Below are 26,708 nucleotides of genomic sequence, written 5' to 3'. Positions count from 1 at the left end.
TACGGTATCGAATGAAGGTACCAGACGACATCAGGACCCCGGGCATACTGGTATATATGTTTGATCTTAGTGCGGACATAAACGGCCAATTTTGAGGCCTTATGTCGGATATTTAGGCGGACATAAAAGCCCAAAATTTCGGTCCATGTCCGGTATATCACGGCGGACACAAGGGCCTTGCCGGTCTTGGTGTCCGATCACCTGGCGGACATACGGAGTCGTCGAAGTGTCACACCCAGTAGTCCTTGTACTAGGTTGAGTGGTGTCTCTTATGCTTCTCAGTCAACTGTCAGCTCGTCTCGTGTATATCCAGGTATATCCTCAGCAACGGTGAATGAAATGCAAGCTTTGGAAACAGTGGTGGATCCTAGGAAGACTGAAATACAATATCCCGGAGTAATCATGTCACGATCTACTCGTTGCAGCGTTGGGCGTGTGCCGGTTTCGAGGTTGGATCCGTTTGGCGGACACACCGGGGGACGCCCGAGCATAGGTCACTTATGCGGACATAAGCAGCCCAATTTGGGCTGACCGGATCCTAGAGGCGGACATATCCGGTCCAAATGTGTGAGGCCATAAGGGCCGAAAATCGGGCACTTAGGATCAAACATCAGTACCCATATGCCGGGGTCCTACGACATCGCGTGCCACATCCAGTCCGTGCAGAGACTGTATCCTATCGGGCTCTCGCCGTCGACCCTGGCCGGCTCACAGTCCTTCTCACTCCGGATTCTTGAGGAACTCACGCCGGAACGAACTCGAACTCGACTCTCCCGGGTGTACACCTGCCAGATTGTATCCATCGACCGCGCTCACATGGGAGCCGATTCCCCAGTGTTATGCCTGAAGCTTTTCGACGACAGATTTCTGCACATGGATGATCCTCGCGATGACGGATATAGTGATGAGGAGCCTCCCGGAGAAAGTGAACTCGAGCAGTGGTGGAACCGGTATGAGAACGAAGAGAACGGGGTACGCTGTGAGGACATGACGTATGAGCGGCTACGATTCATGCAAGGATCCCTCCTGCCTTGGTATTATGGTGCGCACAGGGTGAGTGCAGAGGTCGAACTCGCGGACGGTGAGAGACGGAACTGATTCTGCCTTCAGTTAACACTCCCTGGGGGGCACACCATATACGGCATCCTTATGGAGTACGTGGGCGGTGTACCACTGGGCGAAGGTCATGCCGCTCATCTACCTCCACAACAACAGGTGGAACTGGTACGTTGGCTTGTCTATCAGCATTGTTTAGCCTTTGTGAGCTTTCTCCATAGATAAACAGCCTGCGTCTCGGTGTTCGAGGCATGGAACATGCCGATGTTTCTCAGCATGACTGGCACAGGAAGCAAATCCTCGTCAGCGCCCGCTCGACGTCTGATAGCATGCTGGGACCTAGCGTCCACTGTGTCCTTGTTGACTTTTCTTCTTGCTCCACGTCCCTTCATGCCTCTGATTTCCACAGGGACGATGACTTTGGGACGTGTCTCAGTTACCTCGTAAGTCCAGACGCTCACCTGGACGCAGAGATCGTGTTGGAACACTGGGGAGAAAGGCAAATTTGGGACACCATATCTGCTACTGTCAACGTGCATGGGGAATTGCGGGGCGTAAGGAAACCTGAAGATCCCTACAGGTTTGTCTTTGCGATGAATGAGGACCGACGCCGAGATTGATTTGCGATAGTCCTAGTATTGGTTGATCTATTTCTTTCTCTCTACCTTGTTTTCCTCCAATCCTGTGCTTTCAGCTATTGCGAGCACCCCTGCCTCACTCCTCTGATACTCATATTACTCGGGGCGCCCAGGATTGAGTTTCCCTACTCATTTATAGTCACCTATACTGTGTCACGTACTGGGGAGTTTTCAAAGCACAGTCCCTCCAGTGTCTGCAGATATGTGTGAGCAAGAGTGCGGTTGGATAAAGGATATGTCACCGTCGAGACAGAGAGAAAGTCTCGGAAAGAAGCTCGACCGGGAGCTCCTGTATCGGCGAGCGCATACTTGGTAGCGCCATTTCCGTGTCCTAGGTCGCTCGTTTCCGGTGAATATAAAATAAAACAGATTGACATGAACTCTATAGTCACAGTATGCGAAGATATAAGGGTTGAACGAGAGATATGGAAGTTATAGCTGCAAACCGTTACGTTCGAAGGATGTGAAGGTTGGAGACCGCACCGCTCCTCAACGCCGAGCAACGCAGGTACTCGCAGCGGACTGTTTCAGTCGATATTCACAGTCCTTTTCGAAGTTTTGAGACGGTCCAAGTTGTCTAAATCAGACTCGTTTAGACGCTGCATGCAGAGGTAGTTCACTGTAAAATACTACGCAAGCTAAGAATTGAGGGGTCTGCAGACAGAGTCGCGGTATTTTCGAATGATGCTAGATGCACTGTGGGGGGAACTAGCGCTGCACAAGATCAAGAACAGTGCTAGTAGAAAGAAAGGAATGATTCAAACGTGGCACTCGTTAGATCTGAGGGGCGTCGCTGGCCCGGGCACCTCTGAATCCTGGAGCAGATGTTGTATTTGCTTGTCGAGATCTGTGGAGGAAGGACACAGTGTTTATGTATCGCACAATTGTTATGTAAGTTGTAGCCCGAGGGAGACACGCTGTGAATACCATTTATGGTACTATCATTGCCCAATACGGATATGTCGAACCTTTGATGACAAGCTTCGCCACGCTGCGGTTGGCTTCGCTGTCGTCTTTACATAATCTCGGTTATATCACCCCCGGGACGCCCAAGAGCACCGCCGCCTGGGTGCCCGAGTTCATTAAAGCCGTCTTGACGACGTTATTCCATCTGGACGAGCAGGAGACATGGCGCCTGCACCGAAGAAGGCCCTCAAACTACGGCGAGCACTGAAGTCGGCGGCGTCGGCGGCTCGACTGCCAACGCGCGTGACGGCGGGGCGATCTGTGAACGCTTTCGCTCCTATTCCCGGTGAACTCCCGGTCGTGTTCTTGCGGGTGCAAGTCCTGGGATGCAAGGATCTGCTGGCAAAGGACAAGAGCGGCAACAGCGACCCGTAAGCATGCCAAATGTCCGGTATCGACCGCTGTCACGCTCATGAATCCTTACAGCTTTGTGGTGGTCTCTTTGCTGAGCACCAAGCATCAGACGCCGGTCGTCAAGCGTTCAACGAGCCCTATATACGCTGAGAAGGAGGCTACGTTTGACTTCCCGATATACCTGTCGCTGGCTGAGAAGCTCGGCGTCGTGGAGCTGGTGGTATGGGACAAGGACATGCTGAAGAAAGACTATCTGGGTGAAGTGTCACTGCCTCTGGAGGACTGGTTCAAGGGTGGTCGGGCTTTGGGATTCGACGACCCGAATAACAAGGTCCGCCGCTTACGTCCAAGATGTCTAATGCGGACGGCTTACACCTTGACAGCCGTTCACTGCCCCGGTCGTATCGACCAGGACTACTACGAAAGCAAGAGGCACCATCGAAATTAAGCTCGGCTTTGTTCAGCCTCCTAATACAGAGTCTTTGCTCGACTTTGACGAAATCTACCAAGATCTTGTAAAGCGCTCTCGGCCTAGCTTGATGTCTGCGCCTCCGGTAGGTTTCCCGTACCCCGCTCCGTCGCCATCATCCTAATGTATCCAGACCGAAGGCATAGGCACTGTCCGATCGAATCAAGGAGGTCCTTTGTTCGAAGATGACGGGTTTAGCTCAGACGAAGGTGAGGGCCCCACCGACGAAGAGGACGAAGAGCCTGCCTCGCCGCGCTTCACCGAGATATACGCGGGCCCCTCGACGCCTCTTGTTGACGAGCCCCATTCGGTCAGTCTGCCCCTCAGCCCCACCACTCCCACTGCCCCCGATCGTAGTCCTACAGCGGAGAAGACGCCCGTCGCGCCGAAACCTTCGTCGCAGGTCTTCAAAGTGCCCAAGGTGCTGAGGCGCCCGACGATGTCTCCTACTCCCTCGTACGACTCATCTTCGGTGCCCACACCTACAGCACTAAGTCTCGATGGCCGGACGCGGTCTTCCCCGGTGCAGGACATGCGTGGGCGAAGCGTCAGTGCGGGTCCGCCCTCGACCCCACGCACCGAGAAGAAGGGGCCGAAGTTCAGGAAGTCTTGGGGAGGGAAGAAGGGTGCTTACAACTTCTCGGCGGCCAATGATATCGTTGGAATTGTTATGCTCGAGATCCACGGCGCCGAGGATCTGCCCCGGCTCAAGAACAGTAAGTGTCTTTAATGGGGTCCTGCCAGACGAACGATCTGACTTTCCTAATTTCTCCAGTGACGAGGACGGGTTGGGACATGGACCCGTTTGTAGTCATTTCGTTTGGTAAGAAAGTCTTCCGAACTCGCGTGATCCGACACTCTCGTAATCCCATCTGGGACGAGAAACTGCTCTTCCACGTGCGACGGTACGAGACATCGTTCAAAGTGCAGTTGACGGTGCTCGACTGGGACAAGCTATCTTCAAACGACCATGTCGGGGATGCATCGTTCAATATTTCGGAGCTATTAGCGGATGTGCCTGCAAAGGACCCCGCTACTGGGCTGTACACTGATGACACGAACGGCGACACGCCCATGAAGGAGTTCAAGCTGCCTCTGTCCACGGCGAAGGAGATGCCCTGGGAGGGCCGACACAACCCCACGATTACCTTCAAAGCGAAGTACCAGCCCTACGACGCGCTCCGCCAGCGCTTCTGGCGACAGTACCTGAAGCAGTATGACACGGATGACACGGGCGCGCTCTCGCACGTTGAAATCACGTCAATGCTGGATTCTCTTGGCTCGACTCTGTCAGCGGAGACAGTCAGCTCTTTCTTCACGAGGCATGGTAAGAAGCCTCACGAGGACGAGCTAACCATCGCGGAGACAGTACAATGTCTCGAGGAGGAGCTGTGCCGGCCCGCGAGCGAAAAGAAGCGGATCACCTCCGACTCGGACGTACTTTCCACGGACACAAGTGCGCCCGTCACCCCCGCAGTTGCTGGGGACAACGCTCCTGGGACCGCGCTGGATATGAGCAAAATGAACTTTTCGGGCCCGCCCATGGCCCCGCCCCAGGAGGCGTATTCACAGCCTGAGGAGGAGCCCATAAAGAAGCCGTCGTTGCCGCCCGCGTACCCCACAGAGCGGACGCAACAACCCTTGCAGGATCTAGCCGTTGGGTTGCCAGGGCACCCCGCGCGGGTAGTACCTCCATCCTATCCTGGGCCCGTGCATTCCAACTCATCTTCATCAATATCTGATACCGAGGATTACTCTGGATCTGCGTCGACGTCCCCGTCGGATCAGTCGCCATCGGCGGGGTCGCTGGAAAGGGTCATCAATGTGAAGAATTGCCCACTGTGTCACCGTCCGAGGATGAATTCCAAGGCTGAGATGGACATTGTAACTCATTTGGCTGTTTGTGCCAGTCAAGACTGGGCCCGGGTGGATCGAATTGTCGTGGGTAACTTCGTAACCGCTAGCCAGGCGCAAAGGAAGTGGTACACGAAAATAATCTCGAAAGTGTCCAGTGGGAACTATAAGCTGGGAGCGGTTAGTTTACCTGTCGGTGGCACGCTGGTGGCAGGACTGATGAATTTGAAATGTTTGCCCCAGAATTCCGCGAATATCATCATCCAAAATAGAATGACGGGGCAGTTAGAGGAGGAAAAGATGCAGGTGTACGTTAGACTGGGGATTCGACTTCTGTACAAAGTGCGTCGTGTGGCGTGACCGCTCACAGAATTCACTAATCTTCTTCCATATAGGGGATGAAAGGGAGGATGGAAGGGGCAAGAGGTATGTGTCCCGCTGCTTTCGCACGAGCCTGCGCTCAATCTGTCGCAGCCCGTAAACTTCTTAAATCCTTGTCCATCAAGCAGGGTATCAAATATGATTCTCCAGAATCGGCCCGCGACATTTTACCATTCATAGAGTTCCATAATTTGAACGTGGATGAGATCCGGGATCCTATCAGCTCATTCAGTGAGTCTACGTATTCTTTACCTTTGTGCCCCTGCTGAGACCAGGACATAGAAACATTCAACGAGTTCTTCTACCGGTAAATACTATCCATCTCGCACACGATGACCTTATTCACTTCTAGTACAGAAAGCTAAAACCGGAAGCGAGACCTGTTGAATCCCCCAATGATCCAGGCCGACTTGTGAGCGCGGCTGACTGCCGGCTTATGACCTTTGAGACCGTCAACGAGGCTACCAAGCTGTGGATAAAGGGTCGCGAGTTCACTGTGGCGCGACTTCTTGGTGACGCTTACAAAGACCAAGCCGAACGATACAACGGGGGTGCCCTTGCCATATTCCGGTTGGCGCCGCAAGACTACCATCGCTTCCATTCTCCGGTGGATGGTACGATTGGTCCAATGACGTACATCGCCGGAGAATACTATACTGTCAACGTGAGTGCGCTCTGACAGCACGTTGATGCGAGGAAGGTGACTGACCGTTTGGTTTCACGATCAGCCGCAAGCCATCAGAACCGCATTGGATGTGTATGGGGAGAATGCTCGCAAGATCGTTCCCATTGACAGTCCGCAGTTCGGTCGCGTGATGGCTGTCTGCGTTGGGGCCATGATGGTGGGTACAATCCGGACAACCGTTCAGGAGGGCGAACAGGTCAAGCGAGGCCAAGAGTTTGGATACTTTGCATTTGGTATGTCCGTCTCTTTTGAGATGGCTATCAGGGCTAACTTTTGAAACTCCAGGGGGTTCTACGATTGTCATGCTCTTCGAGCGGGGAGTCGTGGAATGGGATGAAGACCTGCTCATCAACGGGCGAGCATGCCTGGAGACGCTCGTTCGGGTGGGCATGGGCATCGGCCGAAGTTTGCGATCTCCCAGCCCCTTGGCCAATGGGAGAGCGTAGGCCAATGATCAAATGAACGCACTATTTATTATCATCTTGACATATCGTACCTTTGCATTGGCTTATACCAACAATGACACTAATCGGACTTACGAACAAGCATTGGTAGTACTAGGACCACACCCGCAGATGATATCCCGATAACCCTGATCCTCGGTTCATCTTGTACATTACGTTAATGATAGTGTAAAGTCTAGCTTCACCTCCGCCTGCGCATGCTTTACTACGGTACCGTACGTCGCATAATAGTTTGCTCAATTCGTGATTCGACGTAAAGTACTTCGACGCGACGCGGTCATGTGACATCATATAACGCGCTCCCTCTCCATATATTATACGCGTGTAACTGCCATCTCCTGATCGCTCGCTCGTCGAGAACTTCCCATATCATCATGAGCAAGACGACATCCGTGATTGACTTAACTGTGGACTCTCCAGCCGCCTCGCCCTCCAGACCTAAGCTACCATGTAGCACCAAGTTTGCGGGGAAGTCTTTCTACATCACTGGGACATGGGTCACCATGACGGCGGACCATGCGCGGGAACTATGCAGGGCGAATGGAGGGTCAGTACTTTCCTTCAGTACTTCTATCTGGATTTCGGCTGACCCAACCAAAGGCGGGTCGTCAGCGCGACATCAGAAAGCGTGGATTACATAGTTCTGGGAGCGAAGGGGACGCTGCAACACGTGCCATTGGCAAAGCCATCGCAGAAGCTGACTGAGAGGGAGTTCCTGGACATGATATTGGCCGAGGACGCGCAGGCAACGATGAAGGGTCGAAAGCGACCGGCGCAAGATGAGAACGAACCTGTTCGCGGTGCCCCTTCGAAGCCCGCGAAGAAGAGCCGCACCTCGGATGCAGGACCTGAGGCTGTTATAGGGTATAAGAGGGTGCAGGACTTCATCTGCAACGGCTACGTTGAACTCAAGGGAAAGACGCTGAAAGCATACGATTGCGGCGGCGAGGTGTATAAGGCGCAGAGGGGCAAAAGTATCCAGGATTTATTGAGCAAGTTTGAGGCTTGGTTAGAGGAGTGCGATGGGGTACGTCTCTCTGCGTCAAGTTAAGGGATTAAAATATGTTCTCACTGGACGAACCCTGTACAGGAATATCATTACCGAATGATGAAGGGATATTAACTTGCATCCAGTTGAAATCATCCCAGGATATCATGGACCAGGGACCGGTATCTTATATCCTGCGCTTGGATTAAGTAGGCTGTGTGGCATCTGCGAAATGGTCTTTGCTATGTAAGATAAGTTGTAGAGTGGGGATAGTCTATAGCGAGATGTTGTTTATACGACGCAAATAACATAGATTGTAAAATGAATATGTCTTTGCATCCGCTCAGGACTGAGCGAACAGAGAAGTCTAGCTGTTTCCGACTCAGTCCTCAATGATGGGCAACGCAGTGCCAAAAATCTCGAGCGTAGTCAAGGGGTGTCGATTCTCGCTCACATAGCGGGCAAGCACCAATGTCCCACCACCAGACATTCATCATTCATGAAATAGGTGGGAGAACACTTTCCTTGCATGCTCTGAAGTGGGACTTGGCAGAGACATAAAGAATGAGAGAACAATGTCAATCAAATGTCCCCTGACTTTTAGAGGGCATAGTAAATGTCCCGCTGACTTGCCTTTGTTCATTCAAAGGACATTCTCCATGTCCAGGTCATGGTCCAACAAAGACCATTCTAGGAAAGTGTTCTCCCCACCGGGGCATGTTCATAGCATGCTCGCCGGCGGGACATCGGTCTCTGCCCGCAGTGTCAGGCTTGTCCGGGAGGGAGATCTAGGACAGGATCAGACGATCACTGCAACTGAGCCACCGCGTCTGCGCGTCTACGTTGCCACTCACTCTTGATGAGATCACCCGCGAGCTGCCAGCACGAAATCGTAGGGGTCTTCGGGCTGTTTAACGCTCCGAATTTTCTGATTCACGTTGGCAGTGGCAGATATGGTGTCCCAAATCTGCCTTTCTCTCCACTGCTCCCAGACGATTTCTGTGTCCTGTGACCAAGTGAGTGTCGGGACGCAGGAGGCTGCTGACACATCCCCCGAGGTCATCATCCCTATGCCAATCAGATCGTGAAAGAAGTGGAGCAGGACGAACGGTCGAGAAGAACATAGTGAACACTCGGCCTGCAGATAATCAGACGTCGGAATTGAACGGAGGATCTTATTTCTGTGCCAGTCGTACTGAGAGAAATCGGCTTGCGCCAGACACGAACGGCGAGGCGCACGCTCTGTACCTGAAGATCTGACGTGGTAGACCGTGGACCAGACGATATACGCAAAGAACATACCAGTTCCAGTTGCTGTTCCGGAGTCAACTGAGCGGCGTAGCCCTCGCCCAGCGGTACAGCGTCCACATACTCCATGAGAATGCCGGACGCCGTGTAAACCGCCCGCCCCAGGGAGTGTAAACTAGGGTATAGAACTGTGTCGAACCCCTTGCAGTGCGCGAGAGTAATATCAACGCCGGACGCGTGCGCGCCATAATACCAAGGACCCTTGCATGAAACGTAACCGCTCATACGTCATATCCTCAGAACGCTCACCACTGCTCGAATCTCCATGGCTCTCGAGGTCCACTGGCGTCGTATATGTCATCATCGCGGGGATCATCCATGTACAGAAATCGGTCGTCACCTGTCCTTTATTGTAGGAACGGGAGTCTTGGTTTTCACGATATAAACTCGGTGTTATAACTGTGGGTACAACCGGGTCAGAACATCTCAGAAGGGCTAAGGAAAATAACCCGAGCGAACGTACGCCGAAAGGAGCGTGCAATTATTGGGAGGTAAGAGCACCCCAAACGCGTCTGTCGTCAAGAAATAGGATGCGAGGGATGAACGTACATTGTTCAACTGCAACGCCTGCGGAAAAGGATATCCGCCAGAATCTGAGGACCTGAGAGATACTTGCACGGGTGCAGGGCATCGAAGAATGTGAGTCCTCTCGTGGACCGGGACAGGGTCTGTGCATTGCGTTCAACAGCAGGCATGTCGGTCCTACCCCCAGTCTGGAACTAAAAGGGACATCAGCGGCTGAAGCTACTCGCAATCACCAGATTTTGAGCACTAGACGAACGAAGAGTCAACATATGGATCTCGACAAGCGGTCTTGCAGCTTTGAAGCTTGAGATCAGGGAGGTGATGAAAACCCAGTGAAATTAGGCCGACCTACAACGTGATACAATGATAATGTACACACAACCAGTCTAAGTCGTCACGAACGGGAATACATAAGATAACAGAAAGGGGATCTCGGAACAAGGGAGGGCGGGGTATATGGATCATCGATGACGCAGCGATAATATAACAGTCATTATAGATGTCCTGCTGCAGGCGGCATGAGCATGAATGCACAGAGGATTAACGTTTGTATATGCGGCGCACCTAGAGTACCTGTCCACCATATTTACTCGTCGCTGTCACCAGCGTCGGCCTCATGCTCTTCGTGCTCCTCCTGCTCTTCCGTCTCGCTCGAGGCAGCGGGCTTCTTGGCTTTTCTCGGCGCGCGCGTCTTCTTCTCCTTCTCTGCCTTGGGTTTTGGGGCAGCACGAGGCTTGGGCTCCTGGCCGCGGTTCGGATTCTCCGGGGCATCCCGCCACAACTTGGCGACCTGAGAGCGGAGGTCAGTCCTGACGACACAGGGGGAAGTGGCAGACTGACCTCGGCCATAGCCTCTTTCACGGACATGCCATCATGCTCAGAGCGGTACTTCTGAAGGTTCTCCTTCATAAACAGGTTGTATGCAGTAGGCGCGCGCTTAGGCTTGTCGGCCTTCTCTGCCTTCTCTGCAAGCAATCAAGAGTTAGATAAGGTGTCTAAACATAAGAGAGGGTCGGGATGAAAATAGCACGAGGAGAGCAACATGACCGTCGCAATCGAGGGTTAGGGTTGCGCATATACACGGAAGGAGACCGAGTAAGGCATATATGCGGTTATACATATGCAGATGTATGCGCGACGGGGGGGGGGGGGCAAAGGGGGTAACCGAAGAAGACGCTAACCTTTTCTCGGGCGCGTCGTCTTCGCATTTGCAGACTTCGTCGCGGTCTTCGTGGTGGTTTCTGGTCGGCATCAAGTCAGCCATCACTCGCCATCAGCAAAAGTAAGCTTGCTCACCCGTAGCTGTCTTTGCCATTGCGGGGGACGTCGAGGGGGGTCAAGGAGATGGTGGTGGGAGGAAAGAGAGATTGAGGGGATAAAGGCAAGATGGGGATTAAATAAGAGACGCAAAAGCGGGGCTTCAAAACCGAAGTCAACGAACAACCAAACAGGCCCAACAAGCGCGTCGTGGGGTCCACGTGACCATGGTCCGTGCGGGGTCACGGGTTGCTCCCGAAATAGCACTGTCTCAGCCACAGCCAGGCTATTCTGGGGTACGGCTGTTGCCGGGAAGCCCATATATTAATGCCAGCGGTTGACGACGACGGCATCTCTTCCCCTTTTCCCCCAACCTCGTCGCCGTCGCGCGCAGCATACAGCTTTTCTTTCCTCTTTACACCTATTAGTCGTCTAAATGGCTCGCTACGCTCTTTCAACCCTCTTGGCTGTCGCCGCTGTATCGTCCCCGCTCGTCTTTGCTCAAGACAGCACCACTCCTCTTGCGTCAAAGCACTTCTCTTACCCTTCTGAGATCGTAAGTCTTGAGTGTCTAATTCAAATTGTTCGCGGGATTGACTTTTTCGGTAGCCCTACCAAGTTGATCCCGCCGATGGCGTTCGTGGTCCCCAACAGGGCTACAACTTGTGCAACTCTACCACCGAGAATCAGAACTCTATGTGTCAAACCTCTTTTGTGAATCACATTGATGGTAAGTTTTCACTTTTGGGCGTTTTTGGGCCCTGCGAACGTGTTTCATCTCCCAATACTCACGACGACAATCATTTGTTCCATAAATAGACTTCTGTTTGTGGGCACCCCCCAAACCTGACCAGACCATCGGTGACACTGAGGGCGAGGAAGTCGCCTGGTGCACGAAGAAGGGTCATGGTACCCGTCTCATCCCCGACGGCGCTCTTCAGGGCGTTCAGTACCTCAAGACTCCTGACTACATCCAGATTGTTGGCTTCATCGACCAGAAGCAGATCAACATTGCTTCTGATGACTTCGGTGGCGAGTTGGACCCCCACGGTGCTGACCTTGTGAGTGTCCCTTTGGCTAGTTCAGGCAGAACGATGTTAATACTCCTATCAGCGTGGCAACCCCCTCGGTGGTCTCATGTACTCTAACGCCTTCCCCAGCAACAATGGCAACAACGACTCTTACCAGCAGGTGATCGAATGGCACAAGTACGTCCGTCTGTCATCGTGATGCAACTTCTGATGCTCACTCCCCGGCTCAGCTTCATGGGTGGCAATGCCTTCTGTATCAAGGTTTGCGACCCTGCCGGTGCTCACGCTGCCGACTACTGCCAGCACATCTTTGACCGCATTGGTTGCGCGTACAACGACCCCAACCAGGCCAAGAACGGCACCTTCGAGGTCTGCGACTCTGACAATGCCGACTACCCGGGTGTCTACACTTCGAACGGCCAGGTCATGACCTACACCCAGCCCCCCGAGTCGCTCGGTGCCATCACCACGATGCCCTACACCGCCCGTGTCGCGGCGTCGTCCAACTGTGTGCAGTATGAGTCGAAAGCTCTCTACACCGACCTCGCGTCCGTTGCTGGCTCCGGCTCGAGCGCATCCGCCACCGGCTCTGTCACTGGGACTGCCAAGACTGCGGGTGCGACCGGCGGCAGCTCGTCACGCTCTGGGTCTGCTGCCCAGTCGAGCTCGACCGGTGGCACCAGCGGTGCTGAGGCGCTCGGCATCAGTGCCGTGTCCGGTATCATCGGTGTTACGTTCGCGATGATGTTCCTGTCATAATATGCTCACGACGTTCACGACGGCTGGGTGATGTTATGGGCAGGGTCGTCATTGGTAGTGTAAGAGTCGCGTTTGGGATTAATTGGATTTGGGAGGAGGAGAAGTTATAGAGGTGGACGTTTCATGACGCTTGACTGCAAAAGGCTCGGGTCCCATACCTCGCATCTACCTAGCATCATATTTTCTAGTACTAGTGCGTGTTCTCGGACACTCGCGAATGGACTCTTTTCGTACTTTTCTACCATCAATTCTAGTCTTGCGTGGATGGCAACTGGACGATATACCCGCTTACGTGGAGAATATACCTGGAATCTAATTCGTCAGGATAACTGTTGTGGACGCGGCATGTTTGACGAGTGGGTTGCAGCTGTTTACCGACGTAGTGCCTATATCGTTGACGACCATGTAATAATTCAGCCTTTCTCTGTTGTCAAGGCTATTTGAAGCTGACAGCCTGAGACCAGATAATCATCAGCACAGGTGGTTGAACCCTCCTCTTGAAATCCTACCGCGGTCATAAATTGCGGCAAGTGCAGTCACGGGGCATGCGGTTTCCTGCAACTGCGGATCCGCGCGCAGCGAAGCGTGGTAACCGAAACGGGTAGCTCATACGACGATAGGGGAAGTCAACTCCACAACGCCAGAGCCTCGCCATCGGACAAGCTCGTTCTCCACCGACGTAATGGCACTGTCAACACCCATCGACTGCGTCATTCAATGGCCCCAGTGACGACGGCGCCTGCCTTTGCGCGGTATATAATGCTCTGGGCCGCTGCGGGGCCCACCAGATTTCACGATTCCCTTACGACTTCATCCTCTTCACGAACCACGACTTTTTATCTGTAACGCGACATAATAATCATGGAAAAGGCTAGCTCTGTCATCGCTGCGTTCGACGCGGGCAAGATGCCCAGCCAGAAGCAGATCAGCCAGTTCATCGACTCGGTGCTCAAATCGGGCCTCGTTGAGGTCGAGCCGAGTGAGGGCAGCGGCGAGCTCAGCAAGCAGGGCAAGGTGCTCGCGCAAGACCTTCGCGATGTGTTGGAGGCGTACAAGAAGCTTGGGGAGGACAAGAACGGTGAGCATTGTCCACGGCTTACCATGCGTGGAGCACGGACTGACTTGCACGATAGGTGATGATCAGCTACAAGAGGCTTTCTGGCACCTGAGCGAAGGCGATCTCTCAAACACCTCCATAAACACCGGCATGGACGTCGACGAGGACGAGGCCTCCCGTGACGCTCGCGCCATCCGCGCCGCCGTGCGCAACTTCCTCTCGATCGCCTGGACGAACCTCTCCTCGGAGGGCTCCAACCTCTTTGACGACTTTGCATCGTTTGCGCGGCTCACGCTTGCCGATGCGGCAGAGGCCGTTGAGGTCGCCGCGTCCAAGACGAAGGAGGGCTTGAGGAGCCTGGACGAGGACATTCAGGAGGGCGAGCGTGATAACCTCGGCCGGAAGAAGAGAAAGATCGAGGACGAGCAGCCACAGGACCCCAAGGCAAAGTTCGAGAAGGGCATGGACACTGCGAAGGAGTATGGCTCCAGCGCTATCGGTGCCGGTCAGGAGGCGAAGGCTCGCGCTGAGAACGTGAGCAAGAAAACGAGCGATCGCCTCACGAATTCTTACTATCAAGTAAGCTTGGCTCGTATGTTCGAGTCTGCTCCCCCGCTAACGTTCTTCTCAGATGGTCGAGCGTGCTCAGAAAGATCCCCAATACCGCGAGTCCGTGACGACCGTATTCGACGTATGCCAGAAGTGGCTCGACAAGACCCTCGACACCGCTTCGGACGTGAACAAGGACACGTCGCTCGAGTCCTTCATCAACGACCCCACGCCCGAGCAGCACACCATCCAGTCGCTGCGCGCGATGCGCACGCTCGCCGAGCGCCTCGCGGGCGGCAAGTCGCTCGACGATCTCTTCGCGCACCTGCGCACGTGTCTGGTCGACATCCGCCAAGACGAGGACCTCAAGAAGTGGTTCAACGACTTCCTCGCGCACGTCCGCAGGAGCCTCGACGAGCCAGGGTACATCCACTCGGACGAGTGCTCTGAACGCTACTCTGAGCTGCGCCAGCGCTGGCGTGACTTGATGAACGCGGACTCGGAGGAGGGACGCAAGTGGAAGGCGGACGTGAAGAAATTTAACGAAGAGTGGACGGAGTTCAACAAGAGGATTGACCGTGACCAGGACGTGCAGAGGATCCGCAGCGCCTGGAGCAAGTTCGGCTCGGACTTGGAGGATGCTATGCTCGAGGCCGGGAGCACGGGCTTGCAGCTTGCCGCCGGTCAGGCGACATGGTTCTGGCAGGACGTCTTCAACGTCTACCTACCAAGAGTGTTTGCCTTCGTCAAGGATATCCCTATTCCAAGGTGGGTTGTGATTAATCTATTCTTCAATTGTTGTTCGAAGCTAACGTCGGGATTATAGAACTGAATACAAAGATGCCGAGACCGAGTTCGTGCTCGAGGACCTGGATATTTCTTCATTCAGCCTGTTACCCGGCCACGTCTTCATCCGCAATATCACCGACGTCGACATTTCCGCTCCACAAGAGGCCGACACGAAGACCGCTGTCGGTGCGTTCACGCACATACACGTCCAGGGCATGCAGCTCGCGCTTCGGGAGGTGTCGTTCTACTACCACGATAAGACTGCTTCCGTCGGCCCTGGTGAGTTCACGGGTCTGATGGAGTTGACGCTCCCGCCGCAGGGCATCGACATCGATCTGCGCGTGCGCATGCTGCCGAATACGCCCGCAGGTCTGAAGGAGCGTGAGAAGGTCGGCGGGTTCCAGAAGGTCGAGAGCGTTGACGTGAAGGTGACCGACGGACTGGCGTTTGACGTGAAGCAGAGCAACCACCCGATCCTGGTGACGATGTTCAAGCCGGTGATGACCAGTGTCGTGAAGAACGTGCTGGAGACGACGCTGCGTGAGCAGATCCGCGGTGCGATTGAGCAGGTCGACCATATGGCTTGGGACATTGGCAATCGTGCGGAGGTGTTCCAGGACACCGGCTTGCCTCGCGGCGCCAGTCTCATTGCTGGATTCTGGAGTGAACTTGGCAAGATGGCGAGGCAGCCTGGTGGGCTCACCGAGGGATGGAAGGCGACGGGCACTGGTGTTGTCCGTCGTGATCCGACCGCGCCCAAGGGTGCAGAGGCGCCTGTGTTCGCGATGGGCGCTGAGCCGCAGATCCTGAGCGGGGAGAAGCGTGGCCCGAAGGGTACCAACTCTGAGCCGCTGAAGGACAGGCTCGATATAGACGTCGATGCGAGCATGGAGAGTGCCCAGGAGGGTTTGAAGGGTGTCGCGCAGAAAGCCGGAGAGGGCGTCAAGCAGGGCGTGCAGAAGGTGCGGTCGTTCAAGGAGAGCGTGAAGCAGAAGGTCGAGGAGGAGAAGAGCCGGCCGGGATGGCAGAGTCCTGCTTTCGACGTCTAAGCCTTCGGTTGAGGGTCTGAATCATGCTCGGGGTGCGTGTACGAATGGAGATCGGCAGTATATGGTTTGCATGTATCAATAGTAGTGTAGCGATACGGAGTAATATATCTAATACCAGTCTCCTCGCAGTTCCGAAGTTTAGGGTGTGCGATGTCGATGCTGGTCGCAGATCACCGTCGCCACAAATATGGTAAACAAGTGCAACGTGCACGATTCGGACGACCACGTCACCGACTGCGAGAGGAGGAATTCATGAACTAATACTGACAGTTTTCTTCCTCGTAGCCGTTGGAGCGTCATCTGGAGCGTTGGGTATCACTCCTGATTTGCGGTGTTGAAAGCTTGGGCACACCACAATGCAACCGCGGCTCAAAGATAGAGAAGCGACCTTGCCCTCATCAAGTTGGGACAAAGTCCTTCGTTTGCTGGTAAGTGATTAAGGATCTGGAAAGCTGTACCGAACCCATTGATCTCTCAATTGGCTTAGTACAGAAGGCTACTCAACAGAACTATTGCAAGAGTGCGTCCTGAGTCATTGCCTCGAGGCTCAGTGAGGTCTCCTGCGTCCATATCCCTTGGGTAGTCACCGTGCGTATTCATATGCTCTTACCCTTGAATGTACGGGTGCACTCAATATATTTTCTCAATGTCGCCAGCTGTCACATCAATCATCCGCTTAGGAATATGGTTCAGGCCAGTTCGCCCTCGCCGATACAAGAAATCCCTGTCGAACTGTTGTCGGAGATTTTCAGCTTCTCTCTGTGTTTTGATCGGGAAAACCGCTGCGTTCAGCCATGCACCAGGGCAGCTCCTCTCCTTCTGATGCGAGTTTACAGACTCTGGAGGGACTGCGTCACCAAGACTCCTGAGTTATGGTGCTCGTTGGCGATCAATGTTACCTCCAAGTCCGACACTGTTAATCGGATGTCCGTGTGGCCATCCTGGCTCGAACAAGCAGGTTCCTCTCCATTGTCTTTGTCGGTGGATTTGTACTCATCGCTGTCCGACGAGGAAACCGAGGCGCTCAAAACGTTTCTACCCCGTTGCCGCTACCTATCCTTGGAGCTGGGGAAAGAACAATGTGCAGCGCTCCTTTCTGGTGTGCACTTTCCCGACTTGGAAGAACTGTCCGTACACTGCGAGCCAGACGTTGTATCGCCGCCAGCCGCTTGGCCTGGGTGGCCGCGTGGCGCCCTTTGCACTGCACCTCGGCTGCGGAAGCTGATTTTAAAAGGTGATATTGGTTGGGCACGTGAGGGTCTTGTCTTTTCGCCAACGTTGCTCAAGGAACTGGACTTCGATAAAGCACGTGCTTCCTTCTTTGTTATACCAGAGCTGCTGCGTCGGTGCGGCTCCTTGACCCGATGTGTGGTAGTGTTGCCACAAGATCTAACATTCAACACAACCACGGCTCTGCCCCAATTGCTGCAACTGCGATTGAGGAGCTTAGGTCTACCGGTGAACTCTTTCTTACCGTCACTTCGCGCCCCCCGTCTCAAAGTGTCGTTGGTCGACAACGATCAGGAGTCCCACCAAACGGGCGCTGTGACGACTTGTGTTCAATCTATCATCGGCTTAATATCTCGCTCGGATTGCCATCTACGAGAGCTCCGAATGTCGTGGTGCTGTTACCCATGCCGTGACCGCACAGAGTTTTCCCAGCTTCTCCAACTCCTCCCTTCCCTAGAGGTGCTTCACCTGGGCCACGGATCTATGGCGCTATGGCGAACCAATCCCGGTCAGGTCTTCGACTGCCTTACGTACAGGCCGAAAGACTCCGTTTCCCCGCTTCCTCGCTTGACGGAGCTGTCCATGCGCCTCTCGTATAAGATACAGGATTGTGGTCCCACCGTGGCTAGTGCCCAAGCCATGTTTCACTCGCGCATCGGAGGCCGACTATCAAGGACCGGATTGCCATCATGTCTCTGCTCGGCTTCCGTAGAAATCATCATCAAGGATGCTGCCTATGCTCTCATAAAGTGGTACGGACTAGAGTCGCGGCGTATCGTTAGAGAGATAAGGACAAGAGCGGGCGAGAGACATTCGGAGATAGTCGATCTAGAGAGCGCCCAAGCCTCGATAGATCGTCCATCCGCCTGTGACGGACCAGCAAGTGAACTGGGGAGGACTGCCAAGGCCTGTGTCATGAGATACTACAGTCTACCTAGCTTATTATACTCAGCCTACGGCCTAGAATATGTTCGGTTGGTTCTACTCTCATCATGTACATGTACCCCATGCCGCAATGATGCACAATTACTTCCAGTCAGCGAGCAAAGGTGCCGCTCATCAACGAGTGTCAAGCACCATGTCACTGTACTGTACGTCTAGAGTGTAGTACGCTCGGGTGTGTAGTATGTACAAAAACACAGATTGAGAATGCGTGGTTTCCCATGTGTTGATGCCTTCTGTGCCGTCCTGACTTCGCCGTAATCTTGAGTGAAGGTAACATTGAAACATAATTTCCCAAAGATTGCCAGCGGTCCTTCCGCCACAGATGTTGACAAACAAGTACAATGTCTGCTCCGGGAGGAGCCCAAGCCGGCGACGCGACTCGGGCCTCAGGTCTAGAGAGTGCCAGTGGCACGCTTGAATTGTTTCTTGGTCTTGCGCAGTACTAGCACCCTCCCCCCAGTGTATCTCGCCTTTGACAGACTGCGTCGACGATGCTGGCCGCTCCAGTTTTACCTCGCAAAGTACTTCATAGCCTTGCTCGTAAGTGAACGACCTCTGCAGGGGCCGAAACGAGTCTGACTTAAGTACCTTGGACTGATTCAGAAAGTCTGAAAAGGACCGCAGATATCGACTGAAAGAGCCCGCTGCGAGTAGCCGCGTTACTCTGCGTTGAGGCTCGGTGCGATCTCTACATCATTCGAACGTCACGGTGCGCAGCTCTAACCTCCTGATCTCTCGTTCGACCCTTACATCTTTGCACATCATGAGTACAGGCTTCTTGTCAATCTCGTTGCATTTATATCTCACAGCAACGAGCGACCTACGACCGGACATGCTGCCACCAACTCTGCACTCGCCGATCCAGAAGATCCCAGTCGAGCTTCTTTCAGAGATTTTCTCTCTGTGTATCAACGACGACGTGTCCTCTATTGAACCGTGCATTATAGCGCACCTGTGTTGCTCACACGTATCTGCAGGCTCTGGAGGGACTGTGCTCTAAACACTCCCTAGTTATGGTGTTCATTGGAGATATACGATGACGAATCCCACTTTGGACAATGGACGAAGACCGACGATGAACTGGCCGCGGGGCTTTCATCTCAGATATCTATCATGAAGTCATGGTTTTCCCGGGCAGGTTCTTGTCCCCTCTCTTTATCAGTGGTGCTGTGCTCCCCGTTTTCGGAACGCATTGAGCACTCCATCGAGATGCTCGCACCCTATATCCGTCTCTGCTGGCGCCTATCCGTGTACCCGCAGCACGACGAAAGAGCTCCACCGCTCCTCTCCGGCTTGCACTGTCCCATCTTGAAAGATCTGACAGTCCAATGCGAACAAGGCGCTTGCCTCGAGTGGCCGCGAGATGCTCCTTGCGTGGCACCTCACCTGCAGCGGCTCAACTTACCAGGCGCTGTCAACTGGGTACGCGACTGTTTGGTGTTTTCACCACTGAAGCATCTAAACCTTTCCTGGGAGTATGACATGGCCACGGGCGCTGAGATATCGGCACTGCTCTCACGCTGCACCTCTTTAACCCGATGCTGCGTGAAGCATCTACCTATGCTCGAATTCGATACTGTCACTCTGCCGCAGCTACTGCGATTGGACTTGTCGAGCCACGACCACACCAAGATGGGCTCCTTCCTGCGGGGGCTTTCTCTCCCCTGCATCCAAGATTTACGGGTGGAGCAGCGTTACATGGAGACAGCACCGGGACTTTTGGTGCTCAGTGCATCATCGATTTGATATCCCGCTCGCACTGTCATTTACGGAGACATAATGTCCTGGACAGCATATCCATGCATCGATCGTGCCGAATTCTGCCAACTTATCCAGGCCTTGCCCTCCCTAGAGGCGCTTCACATGGAGGATCAAACTGCACTGTGGCAGATCGATCCGGGGCGGGTAATCGACTGCCTCTCGTACAGGCAGACCGAAGCCACATCCTCTGGCCCGCTGCCTCGTCTGACCCATTTGACCCTGAACCTCGAGTTTACCGTGGATAGCTACCCCTCTGTTCCAAATGTCGAAGCCATGCTCCGGTCGCTCACTGGAGGGCAGGAGACCTCCTCTTTGTCATTATAGAAGTTGTGGTCGAGGAACCTCATCATGTTTTTGTCAAGTGGCGCAAGTTACGATCAGGACGCTTCGTTAGAAAGATGTTGAAACGGGGAGGTGGCACACATTCTGAACTAGTGAATCTAGGGAACGCCGATGTCCGTCTGGGATAGAGTTAGCGTGTTGGGAGACAATACCGTGTATTTCGCCTTAGCTCTTGATCGTCAGGCAACCATAATCATATCATATCAAGTGGCAGGAAAGATATGAGAAATTTGGGCACAAGTCGCCTTTTCAGGAGACTGCAACCGTACTTCAACTGCTCTATAGTGGTATATAATATCCACGGTACTCACGCTGCCAGTAATGTGAGCGTGAACCGTGAATCGAGAGCGGATACAGTAACTATTATTGTTGTGCGACCATTCACAAGCTACTGTCATTAATGTTCGACTCAATCAATGCGCGATAGGTTCGCTCACAGCATGGATGAGACTTGGTTGAGTGCTGTCGAGTACGCATTTATTCGAACCTGCCAGAATGGCAGCCTTCCTAAGGCGACACGATTACAGCGTGTGTCAGCGTTTACAGTTGCGAACGCCACATCCGTGGACGATGAGGTCTATTCCGACTGGCGATTTCAACTTGTCCGCTACAGAGATGAAGAAGTAAATCAATACCACCTGGAGTGCACTGAGGAGGATAGGGCCCACCTTTGTATATCGCCAATCCTCGCGTGAGTATACGTAAATCATCCATGGGTCAGCGGCTGCGAGCGTCAGACTTCGATTCTTCAGATCGACCGGTATGAGTGGCAGCTTTAAAAAGAAGCTCGTGACTAATAGATCACGGCAAGGCAGCAGAGCAACTGGGTAGGCTGAATTATTTATTGAGGCACGTATAGCACAGCTCTCGACATATAAGGCCAATTGTGGACATAGGATAGTGTGTGTCAAGCGCAGAGGTAAGGCGTTACTCACATGCAGTGGTGGGGCTGCGTAAGACCAGTATCATGGCCGTACTTGGCCTGAACTGCAGACTAAGATTATAGCGGAGAGTGGAGGTCGGAAAAACGGATCACGAGTAGAGCAAATAATGCGCCGCTAGTGATAGATACAACTTCCACCTCGCAGTACTCCAGCATGAAGGAAGAAGTTAATAGCAGGGTACAGTAGGATACACTTACATAGTACAGACCGAAGAGAGCACACAGAATAGACAATCGAGTTCGCTGGCTAGGACACCTCTTCCATGTCCTCGTCCTCGTCTTCGTCATCCTCTTCTTCCTCTTCCTCTCCGTCTTCGTCCTTGACACCATTACCCGATGGCCCCTGCGAGGGATCCGTGTACACGCTCGGACCAGGCATCCCCTCTCCCTTAACCTGCACATTCTGCGCATAAAAAACACTATGACATGACAAGCAGACAAACTCACCCCGTCGTCTTTGAAGCTCTCTCTGAGCTCCCACAAGCCGCTGTGCTCACCCGACCGATGGAGGAATGCAATCTCGCTCAGCACTTCCTTTAAATAAGCCTCTGGCTGCTGTGTACGCTCGCGCAGGATACGTATGGGCCACCGAGGACGCTCCCGGAACAGATTGAACAAGGCGTCCAGCAGCTGGTTCTTCGGTATACGGGCCATCCGCTCGAACTGGCCCTTGGCGGCCTTTTGCTTCGCAGCCTAGCCGCACTGTCAACCACGGCAGCAATAACAGACAACTGAACATACCACCAGGTCGGAAAAGCCGCCCACAGCAGCACCGCTGCTCAGCATGTTGACCATACCCTGCCCGCCAGAGACGCTGTTCTCGATCATCTGTATCGACCGTTTCGGTTCGTTGTAAAGACGGTTTCGGGCGCGCATGCGCTCTCTATAGCTTTCGTTGAAGATCGGCTTGAGATTGCACTCGTGTTTGACCCGGCCTGTCAGTATGGTCGTGCGCGCGCGGCTGCCGGGCTCTTTCTCGCGTTCGGCGACAACGATCTGGTTCTCCACAGCCGCGTTGACCATCTCAAGTTCATACTCGTCGCCAGGCGCGCCGGTGTTGCGGTCTGGCGGCAGATGTAAAGTTATGCGCGGTCGCTCGCCGTGAGCGACCTTGTACACCCGAATCGTGGCAAGATGCACGCCTTCCTCGCGGACGTTCGACCACCGCTCCATGAGGTACTTCGGAACCTTTCCAACCGCCGCGTTCCTAGTGGTAACTAGTTCTGCGAAAGAGACCGACGGGCTGCCATACCTTTACAAGCCACACTCGGCCGTTCCCCTGGTCCAGCATGAGACTCTCGTCGGGATCCGGCTGCGTTTCTTCTTCGTGCAGAGCGTGCTCGGCGTCAAAAGGCTTCTTCTCTTCCTCCATCGCAACGTCGTCCATCATGTTGAACTAGATTCCTTGCGGGTAGGGGTATGTGGGTGGTCGAAGTGGCCGACAAAGGGAGGTTTCACACGCCACCTTATAGGTAGAATTATTTAATTGGCTCGCGTTCGCACTTCGCAGGCTTATTCTCAACCCTCACCATGCAGACAAACGGCGAGAGAACGACTCTTTCTAACTCATACGTGTCGAAATACAGATACGAGGGTCTTTGGTTCGAAGATGGGAATGTCATTTTCGCCGGACCGAAATCTGAGTTCAAGGTCCATCGCGGCATTTTAGCCAGTGCCTCGCGCGTCTTCGAGGATATGTTCAGCTTGCCTCAACCGCCGGGTTCGATGGACCGGGATTCAGTTCCTGTCATACCAGTGTATGACCCAGAGACACACTTTGCGCTCTTCTTGAGAGCAGTTTTCGTTCATGGGTAGAGATTCCACTTTCTTCCGTTCGTTCGAGCTTACATTTGATTTCTTAGGTACATAGAAAGCTTTCTTCTAGAAAAGGATGCGCTGCTACGATACGAGGCGCTGTCAATACTGGGTCTCAGCACGAAATACGATGCTCCGTATCTCCGCAAGTGCTGTATCGCGTACCTTTCTCGGTTCTATCCAGCCACATTGGAAGAGTATTTTACCCGGTACGAATTTGGTGTGGCCGCGCTGTCGACTTTCGCATCATCTACAACCGAGACCGATGCCGGCAAGTTGATCACGGTTATTAACACTGCCCATTCCTATGACGTCCGGATCATCCTGCCAGCACTCATGTATGATTTGTGTACCCTCGGGATGCGATATACTATCATTGGGGGGGTTCTGTGAAAACTTGACAATATGACCTGCCTAAGGCTCTCTGCTTGAGAATTTGCTATTATTTCACTCAGGCATCACAGTGTACCTTCCTAAGTACCATCTACAAAAATAATTGTCTCGATTCACTACGTACAGAGTAATAGAGAGAGATGCCGCAGATAGACGGCACTTGCGGGGAGTAATGTAAAAACGTCACGCGCGGGTAACACTACCCGACCCGCGCGCGTCTGCCACGCATCTGTCACGCCCTTGAGCTCTTGGAGTTCTGTCAAATCTACCATACGAGCACTTCACTAGCTTGCAGCCATTATCGGGTAGGCGCCGGATGTTCAGATATATACGAAACACCTCCTCTAGCTAAGCCGATATATGCCGGGGCCGTATAGGCAGCTAGATCTACGCATCAAGCCGCCATCAGACCTCTTACAGGGGGCACTTTGGACTGTGTTCAGCCTCCCATTCAACAAGGGGCAAACTTGAGCCAATTCTTACTTCACAAATCGTCTGTAAGGTATAGAAAGTATATACGTACCAATCCGCTAAGCTCCCTGTAGCGTACTTCTTGAGATTTCGGAGTTCTGTAAAAAATCTGACTTTTACAGAACCCCCCCAATGATAGTATCTTCGAGGGTGCATCCCCAGGGCCTGGGTTACCAACAGCTAATTTATCCCATCAGGATCAGATGACCTGCGCCACCGCTCGGGAGATGATAGTGGGAGACTGGCGTCTGTACACTATTGCCTCTATCATGGACAACATCCCGTCACAGTATTGCGAAGATCCCAGGCAAGGACATCTTGGCTACGTCGATTTGGAAAACAGGTGCCATGGAAGCGTTCATTACGCCAGGCTGGTGCCATGTCTTAGCATTCGATGAACTTATCTGTTAGAAGTAATCTCGGATCTAACCTGCGAAGTCTGCTACGCCGACGTTAAAGCTACTTTCCGCGATGCAAGACAAAGTATATGGGACAGGCTACCTGGATATTTCGGCCTGCCGGAATGGTCCACGTTGGTGAGCGAGGCCCACGCTACGGTTGAAATGGTAAGCAGCGTGGATTGAGTATCAATTTATCTCACCAAGTTCCTGCAGCAACAATAGTACCATCGTTCCTCGCCCAGCATCCACAATCAAAAAATACCCCCGTTCATTCTGGAATGCACTTGCTATGCTATTCCGTTGCGCCGTATCCGTTCGGCGCATTGGGGGCAATCGAGGGACTTTCGTGTGTACCCTCGGTCTTTCCAACTACTTAGGCTCCCTGGTTTTGCAATCTTGGTATTATCCCAACAAGCACCGTGGGCCTCACGATTGTTTGTTCACCATGCTACCGATAGGCCTCGCCACCATAAGGTCACCCATTTGGAGTTTCACTCGGGTCTAACGCATGAACAAACTTCAGTGAGCCGCTCTTGAAGAATTGAACTCTATATCTCGTATCTGGTACTGGAAGTCTTAACTATGTGTCGGTAAGGACGGGTCTTCCAAAGGGTACGGTCGCGGCGACACGTTCGAACCACCACATGCGGGACTGATCACCGATGTCTAGTATAAGAGCTCCTGAATGGACGGGTGGTCGGCGTGAAGGTCTTGTGAAGTACGAAGTTGACGGAATACTCAGATCTAGAAGTGCTAGTTGTAGACAGTTTGTATTAATATTGGTGGTCTTGTATCTGGGGCTGGCAGCGGTACTTCCGAGGGACAAATATGATACTAACCTCCGTCAACTTGACTGGTTACCACAGGTATGGGCCGTATGGCACATAGTACTTCACCGTTGAAAGTAGTCCTGAAACTACGCCACAACTTGAAGCAGACGACTCGGAGCAACCGTATGCAGGATCGCCACTCGGGTTCACTGGCGTGCATTTATCTTCCTTAAGTTGCTATTTCGCCCCGGGTACAAGTGTATTAGTACGCCGTCCGTCCTATCACTAGCAGTACCTGGGTTTCTGGCTGGCACGACGTCCGGCGTCCCCTTACATGCCTTGGTCCCCTCAGAATATTTCGTCAGGTATTGCGAGGGTATGAATGGACATCAATAATTATTGCATCAGGCAGAGTCGATTCTGACCGCGTGAGCGATGAACTGGCTGTAAAACTGTCATCTGAGATATCTGTCTTGAAGTGCTGGTTTGCGCGAGCAAAAACCTGTCCCCTTTAGTTATCAGCGGTTATCTGGTCGTCGTACTCAGAAGGGACTGGTCGTTCCATCGAGGTTGTCAGAACCTATATACCCCGCTGCCGCTTTCTCTCAGCCTTGAAGCTGAAGACCGGAAATGGCGAAAGCGAGACAGAAACAAATAATGAGCCCATCATCGTGAGGGCATTTCCTCATAATTACCCCTCGGCATGATCGGAGCGTGACGTTTTCATTGAATAAAAAGCGTCGGTATACTTGGGAGTTCCTTCGTATTCTTGACTTGACTTCACTCGTAGCAGAGTCGCGCGGATAAATACCGTCGGCGTAGTACTACATAGTGTCAGACCATATTTCACGACGATGTCATCCACGACTCCGAAGCATGAGGCCGAATCAAGCTCAACTGTGGCGACGCCACACACGTACCTTTCATCAGGGCTATTTTTAGGCTTGAATATTTCAGTACGAATCACATATGACTTCTTCCGTCCAACTTCGAGGACATCCAGCTAATGGAAATTCCGGGACGCACGAGTCAGCCGGGACGTCCGACCCACAACATCGACAAATAGTCCATATTGGGATGTGATGGGTACTTACTGACATCATTGATCGTGCGGCTGTGTTGTGACTGTGTGACCATTAGCATCACACCGTCAGCCACAGCTCGCGGGAGGGGTCTCGGATGACTACCTAAGGAAAAGTAACCATGTAGATCAGTTACTAGTATGAATAGTAGGCCATACGGCAAGAGAAAATGAGCGTCCGAGGTGTAATACCTTATGTGAGGCTAATAAGCCATCACCATAGGTTGTCACGTGCTTGCGGCACGTAGCTTGCGCGTGCGCGTACCATAATATTCACCTGTGTCCGCCGTTGTCTGCAGCACATGATGAGTGACTTACAAGACATACTAGTACTTGCTGAGACACATCCTGAGCTTTTTCATGAGCTCTCCCTTACG

The 26,708-nt window shown here is 53.1% G+C and overlaps 9 protein-coding genes across 9 annotated transcripts; 6 read left to right on the top strand and 3 right to left on the bottom strand.

The window, feature by feature from the left end:
- Nucleotides 1-703: 703 nt before the first annotated feature.
- GLOTRDRAFT_140217 (uncharacterized protein) lies at nucleotides 704-1,917 on the top strand. The gene is made up of 4 exons (XM_007870603.1): nucleotides 704-1,053; nucleotides 1,111-1,224; nucleotides 1,278-1,636; nucleotides 1,687-1,917. Exons 1-4 carry the CDS (start codon nucleotides 817-819, stop codon nucleotides 1,700-1,702), a joined length of 726 nt encoding a protein of 241 aa, XP_007868794.1. The 5' UTR covers nucleotides 704-816; the 3' UTR covers nucleotides 1,703-1,917.
- A 905-nt stretch (nucleotides 1,918-2,822) lies between these two features.
- On the top strand, nucleotides 2,823-7,055 carry GLOTRDRAFT_140216 (uncharacterized protein; the record flags this gene model as incomplete). Its single annotated transcript, XM_007870602.1, has 12 exons — nucleotides 2,823-3,031; nucleotides 3,087-3,345; nucleotides 3,398-3,568; nucleotides 3,617-4,199; nucleotides 4,259-5,517; nucleotides 5,581-5,679; nucleotides 5,733-5,763; nucleotides 5,812-5,949; nucleotides 6,001-6,025; nucleotides 6,076-6,382; nucleotides 6,447-6,636; nucleotides 6,689-7,055. 12 exons carry the CDS (start codon nucleotides 2,823-2,825, stop codon nucleotides 6,847-6,849), a joined length of 3,432 nt encoding a protein of 1,143 aa, XP_007868793.1. The 3' UTR covers nucleotides 6,850-7,055.
- A 160-nt stretch (nucleotides 7,056-7,215) lies between these two features.
- GLOTRDRAFT_111972 (uncharacterized protein) lies at nucleotides 7,216-8,218 on the top strand. Its single transcript, XM_007870601.1, has 3 exons — nucleotides 7,216-7,414; nucleotides 7,468-7,894; nucleotides 7,958-8,218. Exons 1-3 carry the CDS (start codon nucleotides 7,242-7,244, stop codon nucleotides 7,988-7,990), a joined length of 633 nt encoding a protein of 210 aa, XP_007868792.1. The 5' UTR covers nucleotides 7,216-7,241; the 3' UTR covers nucleotides 7,991-8,218.
- A 502-nt stretch (nucleotides 8,219-8,720) lies between these two features.
- Nucleotides 8,721-9,232, bottom strand: GLOTRDRAFT_131722 (uncharacterized protein; the record flags this gene model as incomplete). Its single annotated transcript, XM_007870600.1, has 4 exons — nucleotides 8,721-8,861; nucleotides 8,902-8,993; nucleotides 9,052-9,103; nucleotides 9,158-9,232. 4 exons carry the CDS (start codon nucleotides 9,230-9,232, stop codon nucleotides 8,721-8,723), a joined length of 360 nt encoding a protein of 119 aa, XP_007868791.1.
- Nucleotides 9,233-10,274: 1,042 nt separating this feature from the next.
- Nucleotides 10,275-11,003, bottom strand: GLOTRDRAFT_107384 (uncharacterized protein; the record flags this gene model as incomplete). The annotated part of the gene is made up of 4 exons (XM_007870599.1): nucleotides 10,275-10,478; nucleotides 10,529-10,653; nucleotides 10,870-10,929; nucleotides 10,985-11,003. The coding sequence occupies 4 exons, from the start codon at nucleotides 11,001-11,003 to the stop codon at nucleotides 10,275-10,277; spliced, it is 408 nt and encodes a 135-aa protein (XP_007868790.1).
- A 551-nt stretch (nucleotides 11,004-11,554) lies between these two features.
- On the top strand, nucleotides 11,555-12,735 carry GLOTRDRAFT_46664 (uncharacterized protein; the record flags this gene model as incomplete). The annotated part of the gene is made up of 4 exons (XM_007870505.1): nucleotides 11,555-11,675; nucleotides 11,765-12,006; nucleotides 12,059-12,153; nucleotides 12,207-12,735. Coding segments are annotated over 4 exons (987 nt in total), but the record flags the coding sequence as incomplete, so codon positions are not given.
- Nucleotides 12,736-13,362: 627 nt separating this feature from the next.
- On the top strand, nucleotides 13,363-16,317 carry GLOTRDRAFT_64155 (uncharacterized protein). The gene is made up of 4 exons (XM_007870598.1): nucleotides 13,363-13,813; nucleotides 13,869-14,371; nucleotides 14,424-15,109; nucleotides 15,168-16,317. Exons 1-4 carry the CDS (start codon nucleotides 13,597-13,599, stop codon nucleotides 16,177-16,179), a joined length of 2,418 nt encoding a protein of 805 aa, XP_007868789.1. The 5' UTR covers nucleotides 13,363-13,596; the 3' UTR covers nucleotides 16,180-16,317.
- Nucleotides 16,318-17,015: 698 nt separating this feature from the next.
- Nucleotides 17,016-21,152, top strand: GLOTRDRAFT_122537 (uncharacterized protein; the record flags this gene model as incomplete). Its single annotated transcript, XM_007870597.1, has 9 exons — nucleotides 17,016-18,403; nucleotides 18,446-18,500; nucleotides 18,795-18,894; nucleotides 19,366-19,776; nucleotides 19,810-20,076; nucleotides 20,191-20,259; nucleotides 20,361-20,570; nucleotides 20,743-20,780; nucleotides 20,885-21,152. The coding sequence occupies exons 1-9, from the start codon at nucleotides 17,104-17,106 to the stop codon at nucleotides 21,150-21,152; spliced, it is 2,718 nt and encodes a 905-aa protein (XP_007868788.1). The 5' UTR covers nucleotides 17,016-17,103.
- A 358-nt stretch (nucleotides 21,153-21,510) lies between these two features.
- On the bottom strand, nucleotides 21,511-22,845 carry GLOTRDRAFT_117343 (uncharacterized protein). The gene is made up of 4 exons (XM_007870596.1): nucleotides 22,653-22,845; nucleotides 22,142-22,588; nucleotides 21,848-22,093; nucleotides 21,511-21,794 (listed from the first exon to the last, which is right to left on the bottom strand). Exons 1-4 carry the CDS (start codon nucleotides 22,788-22,790, stop codon nucleotides 21,648-21,650), a joined length of 978 nt encoding a protein of 325 aa, XP_007868787.1. The 5' UTR covers nucleotides 22,791-22,845; the 3' UTR covers nucleotides 21,511-21,647.
- Between the last annotated feature and the right edge of the window lie 3,863 nt (nucleotides 22,846-26,708).

The sequence above is a fragment of the Gloeophyllum trabeum genome (genome assembly GCF_000344685.1).
Source record: "Gloeophyllum trabeum ATCC 11539 unplaced genomic scaffold GLOTRscaffold_00012, whole genome shotgun sequence".
In the NCBI taxonomy this organism is placed as follows: Eukaryota; Fungi; Basidiomycota; class Agaricomycetes; order Gloeophyllales; family Gloeophyllaceae; genus Gloeophyllum; species Gloeophyllum trabeum.
This window is presented reverse-complemented; position numbering and strand designations above follow the sequence as displayed.